This window comes from Callionymus lyra, chromosome 6, assembly GCF_982586985.1.
Source record: "Callionymus lyra chromosome 6, fCalLyr1.hap1.1, whole genome shotgun sequence".
Taxonomy (NCBI): domain Eukaryota; kingdom Metazoa; phylum Chordata; class Actinopteri; order Syngnathiformes; family Callionymidae; genus Callionymus; species Callionymus lyra.
Genome location: NC_141823.1, coordinates 30,574,738 through 30,593,525, shown reverse-complemented (window position 1 = coordinate 30,593,525; position 18,788 = coordinate 30,574,738). Strand labels below are relative to the sequence as shown.

At 38.0% G+C, this 18,788-nt stretch overlaps 1 protein-coding gene across 1 annotated transcript in view; it reads right to left on the bottom strand.

Moving 5' to 3' along the window:
- Window positions 1-18,788, bottom strand: part of jmjd1cb (jumonji domain containing 1Cb) — a 74,117-nt gene that overhangs the window by 37,868 nt on the left and 17,461 nt on the right. The window contains exon 2 of the mRNA XM_087792722.1: window positions 2,713-2,910. Coding sequence (XP_087648848.1) covers window positions 2,713-2,910 — 198 coding nt within the window. The remainder of the gene's footprint in view (window positions 1-2,712; window positions 2,911-18,788) is intronic.

Here is an 18,788-nt window from a genome sequence, read left to right as displayed (position 1 = left end):
GCATCAACAAATATGTTTGTTTTTTAAGATTACAAGGTGCAGAAAGAGTTTCTATGTGGTTGAGAAGGGTTTAGTAATGTAACACAATAATACGTTGACTCCAGTCTGCTGGGTTCAGCAGGCTGTCTGACCAAGTGCAGCTCTTGGTCTGTTTCTAGATTAACTTGTTGGTGGTGATGTTCATTTTACATATTGTGAAGGTAACTTGTCTATGCCCGATACAGACGTGTACCGTTTCTTTAACAATGGGAATGTGTTGCACGATAATTGTCAGTATAGATCATTTCTATAAGAACAAAGCAGGTGCTGTTTTTCTGTGCATGTGGGTTGATATTCCTCTTTATGTGCCGGATTTTGATGCTGTTGCCATGACAACAGCAGAGCAGCAATGAAATGACAAATGAGTGAAGAAAAACAGGAGGAGGAGTCAGACAGAGGAAAACAACCAGGGAAAAATGTGTCTTTGAACTCTCATTTCCAAAGTGTGTGCCAGATGGCGCTGTGCACTCTTACATAATCAAAACAGTGAATCACATTTTCTTGCACACACTCAGCTGTTTCCATGCACGAGCACACACACACAAACACACACGCCCATTGTGCCAAACTAAAAGCCATCAGTGTCAAACATTAACAATGTAAACCCTTGAGTCAAGGGCAGATACAACATGATGCTTGTCACAAACTCATCCAAGTCCGTGTGATCACACACTGACACTCATGTAACACACATTTCACTTCTCCGTGCATGAGAAGAGAACGAGCACCGCAATGCGTGTGCATGTGTGTCTGTGCAATAGGGACAAAACAACAAAAAGACCACAACGACCACTTTTCCACCACACTCAAGCATGTGTGTACATGTCCTCTAGTAAACAACACAGACAGTCCTTCTAATCTTGAGTGAAAAACAAAACACCAACATAAATATCCAGCAAACGTATTTTAAAAGAGCCTTGAATATCCTTCTTTTGCTTATCACATGCTGAGTAATGGCAACATTCACTAATTCAAAGAGCAATCAATGACTTTTCCAACTTCTACATCTGACTGTATTGCCTTTTTAAACATCAGATACAAAAGATGCATACAAGCAGCGGCTGCAGGCCTGGAGAAAGGAAGAAAAGAGAAATGCAGTGCTCCATTACAATTTTATGTCCTGGCCTCAATGCATTTATGGCCTCTGCAACACATAATAGAATGAATGAAATCAAGCGGCAACACGCATAAAAAAAAGAGGGACATTTGAGTCACTATGAAAAATTGTACATGGTCAGGAAGCATATATAACTCAAGTCTGAGTACAGCCATTGTGAAGAGGAAAGCCTCAAATGTACAACAAGAGTACAACCACCTCTCATTTCTGAACAATAACAATATGTACAATAATGTGACCATAACTGAGCTGCCCAGGGAATCCAGGAAGTCCCAAGCAATATGCGGAGAAACAACCGATTGTGATCGTTTTTTATAATTAAATATCAGCATACATCCCCATAAACAGATGACTATTTAGGAAATCTGAAATTGTCTGCACTTCAAAATTGGATTTGAAAACATCACCTTTTTTCATTTAAATACGGAATGTATGTACATAATACAAAAAGTCTGATAAAACAAAATGTTATCATTTACATAACAATAATATTTATAACTTCCATGTTTTACTATTCCAACACAGAAAATTCATTTTTTGTGTGTGTCATTTACAGGTTCAGTTCAACTTCTCTACCATTGAAGAAAGGCTGACATGTTGTGTGGTGGCAATCGTTTAAAAACATGAAGCATGTTCAGAGAACAAGAGACGAATAGCACCTGACCATTGGAGTCTGTACTTCGCAGCGATCATATTACTGCAGCTTTGAGTAATCGTCTGTAGCGAACTCTCAAGTGAGCGGTTCTTGTACATCAAGCAGTTCTGTTACCGAAAAGCTATAACTAAAGTTTTTAAGTTAAAACCAACAGTTGAAAAAGATGTCAGCAGACCAGTGACAGACAAAATGATCTTTTGTTATTATTTTAAACTCTAGCTGTATTCCTTCGATATATAGTATATACTCATTTTTCTCTTTTACTCCATCTTTTTAAGTCCACAAAGATTTTCACTGATATCAGCCTTTATCCTTTGTGTGTCCCAACATGCCAAGTCAACAAAGAGACTGAATGTTTAAAAGGTATACGTGAGATGACTTAATGCTCCATTTATTAAAACGGAATTCAACATTGAAAACTGCACATTTAGGAGAATATCCCTAAATAGTTCAGCCCTTTCCTTAATGACACTTCAAAACAAATAACAAATGTCAGATTAGTGAATTAAAGCCAGTCAAATAAAATCACATTGAATACCACTTCCTCTTCTACTGTTAAACAAAGGACAAAAACAGTGTCCACAGTATTTGGCTACATGGTTTGTGACGGCCAAAGCTTTAGTCTTGCTTTACCACTAGAAATGCATCTTCATCAGAAAGTGTGGCTTTGTAGCGTAGGTGCACACAACTAACTTGCCAAGCAAACAGACAAGGTCCCCCTAAATGAGTGCAGTCACAAGATCACCAACAACATAAATGAGTGTTCTCACCACTTCTAAGCCTCCATGGGTGCCAACAGTGCAAAGAGTGGCTAAATGCTAAAGCCCCGGGCAACATGCTGATACTGCTGACTCTTTCCAGGGCCGTGTCAAATCTATTAATAGAAAAACAAAGGTCTTACCAGGGCAGGCCACTGTATATGTTTGGCCTTGGTTCCCTGCAGCACACCCCCTCCTCCACCTGGTCCTGCTCCTCCTCCAGCTCCCTCCTTCCTCTTGGCCCAGACCAGCTGGCGCTCGAGTAGAAACAGCTGGAAATCCTCGTAGACCTTCACCCACTCCCTCTTCTCCCACTCCTGGTCATCAAACTCCACATATACCTGTGAGTGACACAAGAAAAGACACTTTAGAAACGGATTCACTGGAGGAGACAACATTTTATTTACAGGTTTCAGCATTTTTGTTTGAATGAGGCTTTGTGGCCGATGGCCATTGATCAGGCTCAGAGGCAAAACAAATGTGAAACCACAGTGGAAAAGATACAAAGAACATGGTGCAGCCCTTTCTGTGAGGACATGGACATACGTGGATGTGTGACGGTATGTCCTCATTACATTTTCACACAGTGTTCCTTCGTATATGCTCCCCCTCCCCCATACATCCCCTCCATCGGCAGCGAGAGACAAGGCGCTAGAGGAGGATCAACGAGTGCATCTCTCCTCAGCCAGCCTCATGCTTTTCCCATCATGCACCACTGCAGCGATCGCTCTCAAGCAAAGTCGGGCTGACCGCCCATGTTTACCGTCACAGCCGCGACTCCCTTTATGTTGCCACCCCTTCACCGCACCTTTTATCCCTTCGCTTGACGACCTTCACATCTCACTCACGTCTGCGTTCCCTTAATCATGGATTCATTGGGGGGTTTCAGTAAAGAGCAGTCGTTCCAGGACACCGCTCGCCTACCTGATCCATCCATCACCCTCAAACACTCGCCCTCCTAACTGCTTGGCCTTCCTAGACAATCAGAGCTAAGTGCCCCACATCATCGACTCGTGCCAAATAGGAACAAAAGCATAACAAGCTTGGAATAGTCAATTGATAGAATAAATCATATGTCATGTGACTATGGTGACAAAATGGGTCATTGTTCTTATGACAACATATTTTACAGTTGTTAGGCTCAATAGTTAGAGCTTCGTAGACTCTGGAGCACAAGTGATCCAACTACATGGTAGTATTGTGGTCGGTCTACTTTCAGAAAAATGGTGCAAGTTCATATTTGCTGAGACCAACATATTTGTTTTAATGATTTGATTGAATGCTGTGTTTTTATGGAGTTATGTGACATTAATAGACATTATTATTATTATTATTATTTACTCCTTGGCGTAGGGATGTTTTGTGATACGTCCTTAATATCAAATGTATCACATCCTTTCCAAGTGTTCTTACAAGGCAAGAATGTGATTTGTAGAAATGATCATTATTAATTCTATATCATGATTCCAAACACATTTAACAGCAATGAGTTTCAAATCAGAAGTACCTACAAACTCGATTAGCTTTTGTTTAGGAAAAACATGATGCTTGTTAGCTTCCTTTTGAAAAAAAAAAGTTTTCACAGTTATATTGGGCATCCATCAAGCTGAATTGTAATCGACCAAACAACTGAAAAAGCTTTTAAATATGTGCGATTTGTAATGAAGACCATGATTCTCAACATTCTCAAGAGGAAAATCAACAACAGAGATGCCCACAAATAATTAAATGATATACTGTAGCACCTTCAGCAACACATTCTGGAAGAGCAAAATGGAAAAGCTTTTAAAAGCATAATTAGGAGGGCTGAGAGCAAGGTTCAGACTCGTGACCTGAAACCTTAAGACGGACACATTTGTAAGATTTACTTCATGCTGCAATCCGAGTAACCATGAAGGTTTTGTTCTGACAAAAGTAAAGGTTGCCCATAAATTGACAGGAATTTTATTCCCAAATCATCAAAGTGTGCTTCTAACAGATGTGTGCATATTTTCACACTGAACGCAGCTCATATTTCATCAAACATTCAAACACACATCAACAACAACAGTTGGCCTATTGGCCACGGGCCAGAACAAAGTCATGTAGGGACGTATTGAATTACAGGGCTGGGCGGCCTGGGCCAATCCAGAAAAAGACAAACATATAATCAACATGGCTGCCCATTATCATTGCCTCCGAGTGCTGCAGTCAAGGACATTGTTGTGGTTCTGTAAGCTATTAGACAAAAGTGAAAGTGTTAAAAAAAGGAACACTGTGCCCACTTGTCCTAATTTCCTCGGGCTAGATATTACTTCACACCAATGTCACAGTAATCTGTACACAGCTAGAGGGGATTAAGTGAAATTGACTATTACATTTGAGTAATGTTTATTATAATATAATTACACATGTATCAGCTATTGATCACATAGTTGTTAAAATGCATTAAAATCATTGTTTTTTAGTTTTTCCTTCCATTTCAAACACAATGCATTCACTTTGTCCAACAGGGCTGGTATCTAATATGAAGAAAAATGTTTTTTTCCCTTGTGGGTTGCAGAAAGACTTGAGCCAATTCATTTTGCAACTTCAGAATATGTGAAGCCATTCTTTCTCACCACAGAACACCATGGCATTAAGATCTGTCTGTGTGTACTGGCGTCTAGGTCTCCATCGCTGGCGCTCATATCAGCGTGATTCTTATTTATTCCATCTGCACACACGTTTATGAAGGGATGTGCTGAGACTGCGAGCAGGATTATGGATTCTGTCCTGCTGTCGCTGTGAACTCCATTGGCACACTAATTACTATCAGCTCACACACAAACAACCCTCAGCCCTCAGAGTCTCTCCTGGCCAGACACACAAACGGAGCACGCTCAGTATTCAATCAAGATAAACATGAGAGGAATGAGAAAACTCTGCTGGGTCTGTTGCTATCGTAACCAGATGGAGCACAGAGCAATGGACACAGATTCTTGCAACTCCAGCCTTCAGAGAGAGACAAAGAACAAAGGAGTAGAAAGAGTAGATATACGGTTGATACAACTGAACGGCGTAAAATCTTTTTTTTCTCATTTTCTTGGACATCTGTTCTGTCAATCCGCCCATTATGTCAATACAATTGTAAAACTGAAGCAAGTTTAACTGACATACAGGACATATAATGTAGACGGATATTGGTTTACTGAAAGGACACTCCTGGAGGTTTGGTGCTTAACAGTAGTTATTAGAATGACCACTTGTTTCTCGTGTACAGCAACTACTATGCAAAGTGATCAAAATAATTGCATATAAATGTTTTACGCCATCATTAATCATTGTGACAATCATCAGAGTCTTGAATGGTGAACACTCACTGAATATAGATTGTTACATATATAGCTTTGTTAGAAGGAATTCATTTTTAATAAACATTTTAAAACAGAGAAACCATATCATAAAACTGAGCAGACTGGCAAATGGAACATGGTCAACATAATACACTCGCAACAAAGATTAAAATGAATAAATCAAGGATGAACATTTAATTCATTGCTTTTGTGAAAAAACATACACCAAACATTTAACTATATTGCTTATACGTATCTAGTATTGCCAACCAAGACATTAATAAGAACAATACATTAGAAAGCCTCTTGAGAAACTCAACCACGTTTAATAATCAACAACACTGAAGGACATACAAATCGAAAATGCAATGAAGTACTGGAGGTTTTTGGAAAAGATCATGACAGCAGGGCCAAGTGTTAATCCCATGTATTGCTGGTTTAAAGGGAGAATTGGAAGGTTTAAATGGCTGTTTAAAACCTGGCTATCCTGGATACTCGCTGTTCAGTCAATAGCACTAAACCAGATTAGAGATTTTGGAGCGACAGATTGAGTTTACAGTATGCATGTATGTGTACACACTGTAGGGAAAAACAAAATGTAGAAGAGAGGAAGCAGGGAGAATATGGAGATTGCAGTAATAAAATAAAATGTGTAACACACAATAATAACTATGTTTATTTTTATCTGCTGCTCTATCTGCATTGACTGTCAGCCTTTATAAATTATACTCATAGATTGAAAACTGTGATACAAGAAGCAATGCCCTGCTGTTAATGGTGTTAAAAATAAACTGAAGAACCATTGACAACTAATGAAATACTGTGTTTTAATGTAGAGAATGTTCAAGTAGAAATTAAACCAATATTACCTTAAACCTGTCACTACATATGCTATGTTTAGGAAAGCCTGACAAGTTGCATTCCTTAAGATACATTCCTCTTACAACAGACACATCCTTCAAATTCTTCTTTTTAATTCAACAATAGCCCTAAACAAACAAACTGAGACAGCATGGGTTAGGCAGAATTATTTCAGCTGCAAAGTATGAATCGATGGTATAATCATTTTTGGAAAAAGAAAATGTAATTTTGGAAAGGTTATAATATTAGCACCATTCTTGAACATTCAAAAAAATGACACTTTATTCTGCTGATGACATGAATTATCCCGTCTTTTGACCGACAAATAACCGCAAAGTAAGCCCTGAGTGATCCTCAATAACGTATATGGCAAAAGAAAGGGTAAAAAATATATATTTTTAATAAGAGAGAGAGATAATGGACAAAGAAAGAGGATATTCAAAAAGCTAGGGTATAATAAGATAATGGAGTGAAAAAATAAATAGAATAAATGTTAACGTGAATTTGAGTGAGCGTTTGATTGAAGCTACTTGTCGACATCAACCAGCAGGTTAACAAGAGTAACCAAGGCTCCCTCTTTCCTTACAACTGAACCAGCGAGTCTTTTGCTGCTTTCTACTGCTGCAGAATATCAATCAGACACAGAGAAAAGAAGAGACGTAGACTTTGATAGAGAGATGCTCCCCTAGAGGAACATAAATATATGAAGACTAGTGCATACTCACACACATGAACACACACTGGGTGCAGACAGAAAAGGGACAAAGTGAACCGAGGAAAAGAAATCTCTTTCTGCCAGTGAGAAATTAGTATGAAGGTTGTATGGCGGCTCACAGAAGACATGTTTGATGTTCCCCGCTAACACAAAGCATACAGACTCAATTCTGTGTGAGTGTGTGTGCACGTTGTCGTGCGAGTTAGCATGTCAAGGGTTTTATTACTACTGAAATTGCGAGAAAGAAGAATGGCAGTGTGGGGAGGTGCTCGATGAGGATTAAGAAAAGCTGCATTATCAGAAACAGAGGACACTGAAACACACCGGGGTAGATATGGATAGTGTGTATTGATGTCTTCTTACAAACTTCTCTATGGCCACTCATTACACTGACCCGACAATAAATATACCACGATTCTAAAGAGACATGATTTGCCCATCCTGGTTTTAGAACTTGATTCAATCCTATTTATTCTAAATACAAAATGTAATATATAGACTGGAATATGTTGGAAATAACCAATAAATGGTTATAATCATTTGTTCATTTTCTGCTGCAACCATTCGCACACACATCTTCATTTTCAGTCCTAAAGCTGGTTGTGATTTATATTTCTTTTAACACGTTTTTCTGAAATCCAGATATAATATTGCCTGTATACATTTATTTTCTCGTCTTTAAAAGTTTGGAATTACAGGCATTATTGTGATACTACTAGGAGACTAAATAGCAAACATTGCAATATCAGAATACAATTTGTCAATGTCTACCTTTGTCATCTTTAGGTAATTTTGAAACATTTAATAAACTTGTTTTGTTTGAAAAAACAATTCATAATAAATAATGTATTTCAAACCTAAGGGTTAACAAAGGTTGTCCCTCTATTATCTGTATTATACATATAATCAGTAAAATGCTAGCTGGGATGTGAGAAGGATGTCATTCCTTGTAGCAAGGTCCTAGGAAGTATCACCCTCACCAGGTGATATTTTCTGGTCGAGTTTAAACCAAAAGAGCCGGCAGATTGTTCAGGGTCTTAGCAGGTGAAGCTTCAGCACAGCAGAGACCAATAAAGAGATCACATCAGCGAGAGAGAAGGGCTCTGTTGTGAACGCTTACTGAGACGTAAATAATGTGAAGGCGAGAGAGAGAGAGAGTAAAAAATGAGAGCAGAAGAGCTGAAGTAATAGTCGGCGACAGCATGAAGAGACATCCCCTTCTCTCACAGGTCCATCCATCCCTCGTTCCCTCTCTTCTTTCTCACTCACGCACAGACACAGTCGTGCAGGAACAAGAGCAGACAGAGGACAGCAATAAACACAGCGAGACCGAGGACAGAGGTTTGACAGTATGCTAATGTGAAGATAACATTAAATCAGGGGACTACGGGGTGAAAACATGGCCCGACACAGAAAGAGAGATAAACAGAGGAAGAGTGAAAGAGGCAAAGTAAACAGCCTAGAGCTGAGTGATGATGTGACCCAGCTTCCCCAGTCTTTATTCTTCCATCAACTCTTCCATGCAAAGGATGTGTGGGCCCAAGAGAGGAGGAGAAATGAGTGAGGGAGGAAGGGAAGGAAAAGGCACATCCATAAATAGCTCAGTGTTGTTGTAGACACATTATTGAGAAATACAAACACTTCTCAGAGTCATGATATCCAGGCTCAACATCAGTTTACTCTAGCTGTTGGAATGTTTCCCACCACAGCGAGTTCACAAACGTCTCGTCCGACTCCCTTTAACGGATCATTTAGGTATTGGATTAAATGTTCAGTTGAAGACACAAAATGTAACCCTTACCTCTTACTCTGAGAGCGGAGTGCATAAAATTATCATTGCATCATGAATACACAAGCACTGCTGTTTTTCAAAGAAAAATATAATGAATACAATATACCGAAAGAATACAAAAATAACGTCAACAAACTTCCACAACTTGCTCTGATTCATGCACACAGCCAGCTGTTCAACATTTTATGTGCATAAAATATAAATGAATGAAATATTAACCAAGGACTAGTCAAGGAAGCCAGTAACACATATATACACTACAGTCTATACAATTTTACTGCAAACTCCAATGCTTGACCTTGTTAAAATCATGCGTTTATTAAACAGATTTTACATTTACAACGCATTTAGGGTTCGTTTCATCTTAGACAATAGACACCTTTGTCACAAAAAGTTCCGGGATTTCCCAGGCTCACCACCAGCTTTTCATCTGAAAAATAACTTGCGTAACTACATCTATTGGGGTTTATTTGAGTAAACCAAGTTTCAAAATCGAGTAGATGTGAACACTGGATTGTGATGCAAACATCTAAGTTATTCAGCATTCTCTCTAGTTACAATCCTGCTAGAGCCAGGAATTAAATATTTTGCCTTCAAAACATCTACATATACACATCAGTGAACTGGTGAATTAATAATAGTAGTGTCTTTGTGGCCGGTGCTCCTGCGCTCAACATGACACCAAGAGCGCTCATTATTAGAAGCTGAGGATTCATCGATGTGTGCCAACATCGGTGCGATTGCCGACCTGCTGGTGAAATAGACTCAAAAGGCTTTGGTTTAATTATGGTGCATTTGTATTACCTCTCATGGTTTTACAAACCAGTGTTTGTGGTTTGCCATGTTCTACATTGGACTGGGGTAGTAAGATCCTTTAAGGTGTTTTAGTTTGTCTTTTGTTTTGTGTGTTTGAAGTTTCCTTATTGGTTCAAAATCAAAAGAACTCTTTTACTTTAAGGTTTACCATTTACAGTTTCAGCAATCAAACAATGATGCCATAATTTAATGTTTGACAAGGGTCTTCAATAATTAAGCTAGAGGGTTTTGGGTTAGTACCAGCACATGACCAAACTTAAAAAAAACACAAAGTGAGCAATTAAAACTCAGCAAACTCAATAGTTGAGAAATGCAGAAGCATTTTTAGGTGTAGCTTTGAAATACTCAGGCAGACAGAACGCATACCATTCTTCCCAACACAACTCCAAAAAGAAAGTGTTTCTTATTAAAAGAGCAGATGAGGACATAAAAAGAAACCCCTCTTTCTCTCCACCACTTTCTCTTCATCTCTTCCTCTTTCACTCTACGTCTCCTGATAATACAAATCTAATAATAGCAAAGCTGCAACGAGACAATCGTTGGTTGGAATCTAGGCCAGTCGCTGCAGAGGCAGTATGGGAAAATCCCTCTCGTCTTATCCCTGCACGCTGCCTGCCTGTGGACTGTGCACACATCCAGAGTGTGTTAGCATTCCACACATTCTGAAGAAGGACACAAAAAGATTTTTTACATAACATCTGGGAAGATTATATGTTGTCTGAAATACTGACAGCGAGCTCTGGTCAGTTGAAAGAAGCTAAAGAAACGAGACTCGTTGGTGACAAAACTAAATCATGAATGACTACCTTTAATACTAATAAAAGAAATCCATTCATTTCACAATTTTCCTCTTAAAACCTACAATTACTAGACAGGTTGTCTTTAAAAGTTAATACGGACACACCATATGATTTAGAGATTCAAAGGCCTAGTGAAGACAGTGATATTAAAGAGTGACTAACAATAGTAAACAATACAAAATGTAAACAACAACAATAATAAACATGTGTGTGAAATTTGAAAAGTTGCATAACTCATACCTAGTTCTTACAACCTCGTTGAGCAGTCCATAGCATCAAACAACAGGCATCAGCAGAACAGGGATATAGAGACGTAGACCTGCAACTACCATGGCCAAGACAACAATACAAATGGTTTGGCTCAGTCAAATTGTGCACAGTTTGGATTTGTACACCTCTATCGCAGAAAGTTGTACCTTGGACTCAAATAGCTAGTGAGTCAATTTACCAAATTTAATGAAGAAATCTGTGGGGAAATATATCGCAAAACTACACTAATATTTTATCTTAGCTCATAATGTTTTTTTGCACTCCAATATCAACAATGCCCATAGACTTGTTATGTTTTAATAATGTTATTTATATAATAATATTTTTTATATAATATATTATAAAACAAGTATTTCTAATAACCCCTTTTCCAGGTTATCCAAATGTTGGGTTACTGTAGTGCGTTTGGTAAGTGTGTTTAGTTTGGCAGCAATCGAGGCAGTGAATGAAAGAGGCAAACACAAAAATGGTACAGCAGAGGTCACTTGCTTTGTATAACACGGATGAGATAGCATATTATGAAAACAGCAATCTAAATGATGGTATGCTTACACAAACCTAACAATCAAACTAGTATTAAGGCTGTACCAATGATGATAGTGATTGACAGTGAAGCCCCATCATAGAATATCATGAAACACATGACTGTCACTGCAACGGCTGATTAACAATAATAAGATATACTTTTATTACAATCTTTTATAAATGAAGTACTATGTTAATAACCTGAAATAAATAAATATATATATTATGTGGGTAATGACATTATTACTAAATAAGATCAGCAAACCTTGGTTCTGTGGGGTTGCAGTAACCCCTCAAAATAAATATGTAGATTTCTTCATTAACTAGCAAAAAGCAGATACATAAATAAACACTACTCGGATCACATGAACACACTTTGTGAAATAATAAGGTAGAGATCACATCAACACCATAAAAATATCCTTACACATCTTACTAACTTAGAAAAGGCCAAACAAAATATTGACCTGCCTACGTAAAAATGAATCTCCAAATTGAACATACAAGTCATAGCATTAACACGAAAGGTGCATGTACTTAATAATCGTGTGTCAGTAAGTAAAACATCAACACCCGTACGTTTATGAGGTCATTCTTGTTTTGTGTGTGTTGCATAATGGCATGTCTAGAGGCCAAACTCCAGCTCTTATCAGCTGCTGAGGGATCATTGTGAAAACCCTGCACAGCAGGACAGGGATGTCCCGCTCTGCAACAGTTAACCACATTATCAGCCATCCGCAGAGACGCATCAGTCGCCCTGATCTGTACAAACAGTCACTGTGATGAGATCACGCCAACATTCTAGCAATTATTCATTCAAGCAGCTCAGGGTAAATATATAGAACTGGCTCTTAGGAGGACACTTTAATTTTGCACACAGAAGGAGGACTTTGAAGGTTATTTCTAAGGGGAAGAAAGACTTGTCATTTTATACGCATCAGTACAAAAAAAAAGAATCAACTGGTTTGTTTTTTTTACATTGAAAAGCTGCAGCTCCGAGGCAGAGTGCAAGAACCTGCAGTGCAGATGCTTCAGTTAAGAGTATGTTTTAAGAATTCAATACATTTCTAGTCTCATTCCATACACTAGGAATGAAGCTAAATCAATTTTGTAAGCCATAAGACATAAGTATTTATAATAATAATCAAGCACAACATTCATCAACCAAGCTAAGGAAAGTCCTTTTTGTGTCCATTTTTCATTCTCGTGTTCCAAAGTAACAAACAGTATCAGATTGATAGTTTATTTTCTGTGCCATTAGTTTAGCTGATCACTCGGACCATGTCAACGTTTTAGCGTTTCTGTGAAGCAGTTCCTCTCACTTCTCCATCCCTCAAAAAATTATAATTGTTGAGAGCAGGACAAATGTAATTCATTGTGTAAATGTGTTAAACAATAGCATTTTCACGTTTTTCATTTAATCTTCATCAAACATTTGGAGATGATTTAAAAGCAGGGAATCTTTATATCTTACCATAATATTAACACTAAGCATGCTGGTGCTTATCTTTAAAAGCTTAGCATGCATTGAATTCACTGAATACACTGAATGGGTGGCCAATTTGTTGGATTATGCAGAATATAAAAATGCTTGCCGTGGACTATTCATCAAAAACCGTTCATTAACTGAATGCTGAAGGAAAGTGTTCATATTGAAGAAGGTTCTGAAGTCCCAGCTATTGCTTTGTATCAAGATTATTGCCAGAAGACATTCCAAATAAAAATAAAATAAAATCTAAGAGTTATGTCATCAATAACGGAAAACTCAAAAAATGTGACATCGAAATATTGACAAGGACATGATGTGTCAGCACAAAACAAGACGTGAATAGGATCAAATACTGATGTATGTGCCTCGATCACATTGCAAATGTGAGAAAGGTATGATTTGGTGAACAAAGACAGTTTCTATGTGAGTGAGAAGGCAAAAGTAGGTCTGGCCAGCGTTTGGAGAGCCATAAGAATGAGTGTGTGGCGTGTGTGCTGCAGAAGACAAATGGTCTCTGACATCTCAGGCTATTACAGAGGAACAGCCTGGTACAGGAGAGGAGGGGGAGGGGAGGAGGAGGCAACGCTTTTTGGTGACCTTAGCTTCCTGTTCATGAAATAAGAAAGAAGCTGCGAGCAAACATCTTTTAGTCTGCAATGATGCACAACTTCTGTGACACATTATATTAATCATATGTATTACTTAACAAGTCAAATTGGATGCAACCATGAATAAATAAGCCACAACAATTTTTTTAATATTTATCATTCAACACTTAAGATGCATCACATGGTTAGAGTTCACATTTAAGTTATAGGTTTTGTTTTAAATAAACCTGTGACAACACAAGATGATGATTTTAGAATCTACAAATCTCCATTTGTAGAGCTTAGAAATTGAGATTAGAATAGAAAGAAAGAAAATACGCGTAGCAATACAGCTTAATAAGTAACCAGGACCTTGTCGGGACACAATATTAAAGTCATTTTTAAAAGAACATCCTTTAAAAAACCACAAGCACTCAGGAGTTCCCTTTGAGATACCAGACTCTGCAGATGTTACATGCGAGAGGTGACAGCCTATGGGTCTTCTTCACGTGAATGATATGTATCGCTAGAAAGATTAACACACAACTGCAGACACTTGAGAACATCCACCCTCTGTCATCACCTTCTCATGGTCTCTCATCGTGAGAAAGAAGGAGCTTTTGTTTTCTGCAGCACTCAATGAATGATTGAACGGACACAAATGAATCCTATTATTTTACATTTATCTTAACAATGAAACGTTATTTCTAGATGTTTTTAATTAAATATTGGTCAAGAGATCAGGGACGTTCCATCTGGACTGCATAAACATGTTTATCCAGTGAAACTCATGCAAACATCCACCCAAAATTAAGCAAAGTTGACATCAACAATCTTGCAACTCTTGGCATTTTTAATTAAACTAAATGCAGCATTATGAAATCATTGAACACTACAACCCCTTTATGTCTAACTTTTGGTATCAATGATGCATTATCATCTTCAATTTTAAAACGTTCTACTAAAATGTTGTTTTGTCAATATTTTCAAACAAAGTACATTACTTAATCAGGAGCCAAGAAAGAAACAACATCCACATGTGGTTTCAGATCAGGAATCACAGTGCAAAGCAATCATTCGTAACCAAGAAAAGCATCCGAGTTCATCCAGCACAAACAGCCTACGGTAGAAAACACATTCCCCCAAAACTGCAGACACCAAGTAACACAAAACCGAATGAGAAAAGCAGGACTGGGAACTCCTCTACTTCTGTCGATCAGTCCATCTTAGTGCTGCAACATCAGAATTGTGAAAAGTGTTTAAAGTGGAGCAGTTGAATCTTATTAAACTGATGGTATGCTGCCTAACACCCAGTTATGAATATGTAAGGTGTACAGAAGCTCATGGCTGTCGAGTACTCTTGAGTTACTCTCTGAAATTCTGGTGCTGTCAATAATTTAGTGGGTTCACTGTGAGAAAGGTCAAACAAAAGGAACACGCACATACAATGAAGGCAGGGTAGGTTATATTGGAAATGTGCTTTAAAAAACAAAACATTCACAATTCCAAGGTTGAATCTTATTCTTGCCGGGTGTTTTTTAAGAGTTACGCTCATACTCCGAAGCTTTCCTGAAGTGTCTGTTGCAGTGCTGGAAACATGTTGCATCTCAGCCTCAACCATCTTGTGTAGAGTGGATCATTCACACAGCAAATCAGTCGATGAAAAGTAAAGTTCTCAATATGCAACACTTCAATCTTGTTTACTACGAAAACATCCTTGTTACGATTTAAATGGTGGCGAGTGCGCTTAGCCTTTTAGTGAATGACCTTCTAACAATTACCTTATGATTTAACTTTTCTCACAACACCTTTTTATTGTTTCCTACTAATTCCCACAGTGCAACGATTATTGCACATTGTTGCAATCCTCTGAGGCAGCGGAGATGTGGCACTTTGATAAGATTTGTGATGATGGCTGCCAGTACACCAGATAGCAGCACTATCAAGGGAAACCAGGGGTTAGATTTGTTGAAAGATATGGCAAAATCCATTTCATATAGCCAACCAAAATGTAGAGGAAACCCCTGAACAGGTTGTTTCAGTATCGATGTCATTATCTGCATCAAGTTGACCAGTAACTAAAAAACATTTTTTATTTATATGCAACTGTTTGCTCATACTACTTTGGGCAAGAAAGTAGAATTACTACGAACTAATTCCACTACCTCAATCAACTGCATTTTCAGCTCAAGACACACATGCTACTACAGCTTTATAAAGATCACACACACATACTCTCACACACAAATGCATGAATCGAGCTACCATCTGTTCGATTAGTAGACCCAAATAGTACATTGGTTTAACCAAGCATTAGTATTGCATGTGAACACACACAAACACTTGAACACACACAAACACACACACAGCTCCACAGGGGGCAGATTAAGTATTTGTAGTGTCTGTAGCCTGCAATCAGGGCTTTCCCACAAAAGTGCTTCACAGTGCTTTGTATAAACTATCAAAAGTCATCCATGAACGTGACACACAGAAGATATCTGTAGAACTGAGTCTGAATCACGTTCAGATTAATTCTCCTGTTGAATATAAATTTCAACCGTCTGCCCACTGTTACCAAGGCAACCATACCTAGTCAATTATTTTTTCATTGCAACTGAAACAGTGATGTATCTGAATGTAGACAAGGTAGAGAAGTGAGTTGAAGTATATGTATATAAAAACATTTCCAATAGCAGGATTATCGTCTGAATTGTTAGAACAACTTGTCACAACACACTAACAATGACAACATAGATAGTGCAGTATATATTACTCACTTACTTTCTTATATACAGTACATAAAAATAATGCTTATCAAAGCTCATCATTATCATTAAAACACGCAACGATAATAAGGCTCAATAACAATAATCCTTATAGACTATAAATAATGTCATCAACACTTACAAAGTCAGGTATTATAATAATGTATTTATTATTTAATAACAACTCACTGATAACGACCAAATAAATAATGAATCATACATTCATTAATATAATGCTTAAAAATTCAATAACTTTCTTTTCAAACACTTTCACTAAAACCGTTGTGACACTCTGCATTACACATTACAGAGAATTTTATAATGACTCAAGTATGTCAAGTATTCAAATATTCATTCCCTTGACAAAATATCCGTTTACAAAAGACCAGCAACCATGAAGTAAGATTTGTTGTGATCAAACCAAAGGTCCAAGCATACCTTTACATGTAACTTCTACCCATTTGTCTTTGTCAGTATATTTTTCATTTGCCAACATCTTTTTTTAAGTGAGACAAGTCGTATATCTCCCCAGACAGCAGCAGCTCCAGACACAGCCTCGTCTTTACGAGTTCATCCCGGGACACCATTGACTGACATCATGGAAAATAGCTTTTTAGAGTTCTGGCTCATTACAAGCGTGTGTTCAACAGTGCAAGCGTAATCATAGACTGTGTACGGGCTCGAGTGCATGAATAGAGTGCAAACAAATAATTCTTGAGCAAATAGTCAGTACAAGAGGTGTCATCCAGATTATTATCAGTCCAGAGTCACACCCACACAAACAAAAGAAATGGGCAACATCAAGAGGTCAGCTTGTTAAAACTAATCATAGCTTGGTATAAATTTAGATTCAGTCTAATTACATGTCACGTAAGACTGCCTAGCTAGTACCTCTTCTGGGATCCTAAATATAAGTCTGGCTTTTACAAAGCCTGTTTATTGTTGGCTCTATAAAAAACCAACTCAATAAATGCCTACGGAACATCAGGGAGAAATCTAAATGCATGTTGCTGAAAATGACAAAAAAGAGAGAGTTGGAAAGGCAATCCATTTAGGTTTCATGACACAGACTGACAGTAGTCATAAAGAGCTTAACGTAAACCATAAAAACATGCTCAAATGAGCAGCTGCTTTAATTAAAATATCTTCAAGCTGGAAGGAAAGACGTGTGCGACTTGAGCAATGTTTCCCTAACCTTTTCTGATGTAAACACAAAGCAGCTCAGTGTGTGTGCATTGGTCTGTGTGTACGCATGCACAACATTCTGTGTTGTCAATCCAGCAGAGCAGCAGGACACAGTCTGCCCCAGTCAAGGAAATGTGTGTCTCTGTTGCTGCGAGTAAAAAGGACCTCCTCACTGTCAGCTGGCTTTAAATCCACACACATTTCCTTGAATAGAATTTCTGCCTACTTTCATGCAACAGTCACCTCTACGAAAGAATGTTCAGAATCATTTGATGTGGCGAACTTATAAGATGTAAGGCCACACCAAAGCCACCACAGCCAGATGAGAAACCACGACTCACTCTAATGCCTTCACAGAGCAATCGAATATATAGCCCACAAGAAATGAATGTGTCGAGTCTGTAGACTCAATTGTATTTATACTGCCTAGGTGATGCATTATAAGGAATAGAGTTAGGAAAACCACGGAAGAAGATGAATGTAGAAATGAAAACATAAGCAACGTTATTTTAAGTGTTAAACTATAATCAGTTTCTATCAATGGGACAGCTATACAACCGCTGACAATTATTGTTATTGTCAGGAAACGTGTTAAGACTAGCGAGCGAATGGGCATAGTTGCTTTATTACTGTCGACGTTATGATTTCATTTGCCAACACAAAACATTTGTGCAAGACAGGACCTGGCTGAATACATGTCATGTCAACAAACTGGCAGGCTGTAGATGCCTTATCCACACCTTGATACATTCCTTAGCAGTTCATGTCTAAAAATGTTACACCTGATCAACAGTCACCATCAGCATGTTTAAGCCATTAATGTTACAGCCACCAGCAGATAAAAGCATGTGACACAAACCAAACCAGCCCAAAAACTGTGACTATATCAATACAATTATGAGTACATATTGTAGGTTTACTATAACAACGTTACACAAACAGAGTCTGCAACTTTGTGACGCTCTAAAGATATCAACAGAGAAGTACAATTTGAATGTTTGTGTCTATGGTTTAACTAAATCATTTTGTTAACATAGTCAAGAAAAACAAGTAGCTTGCATTGTTTGGTGTTACTCGTGTGAACTAACAGACGCAATAAA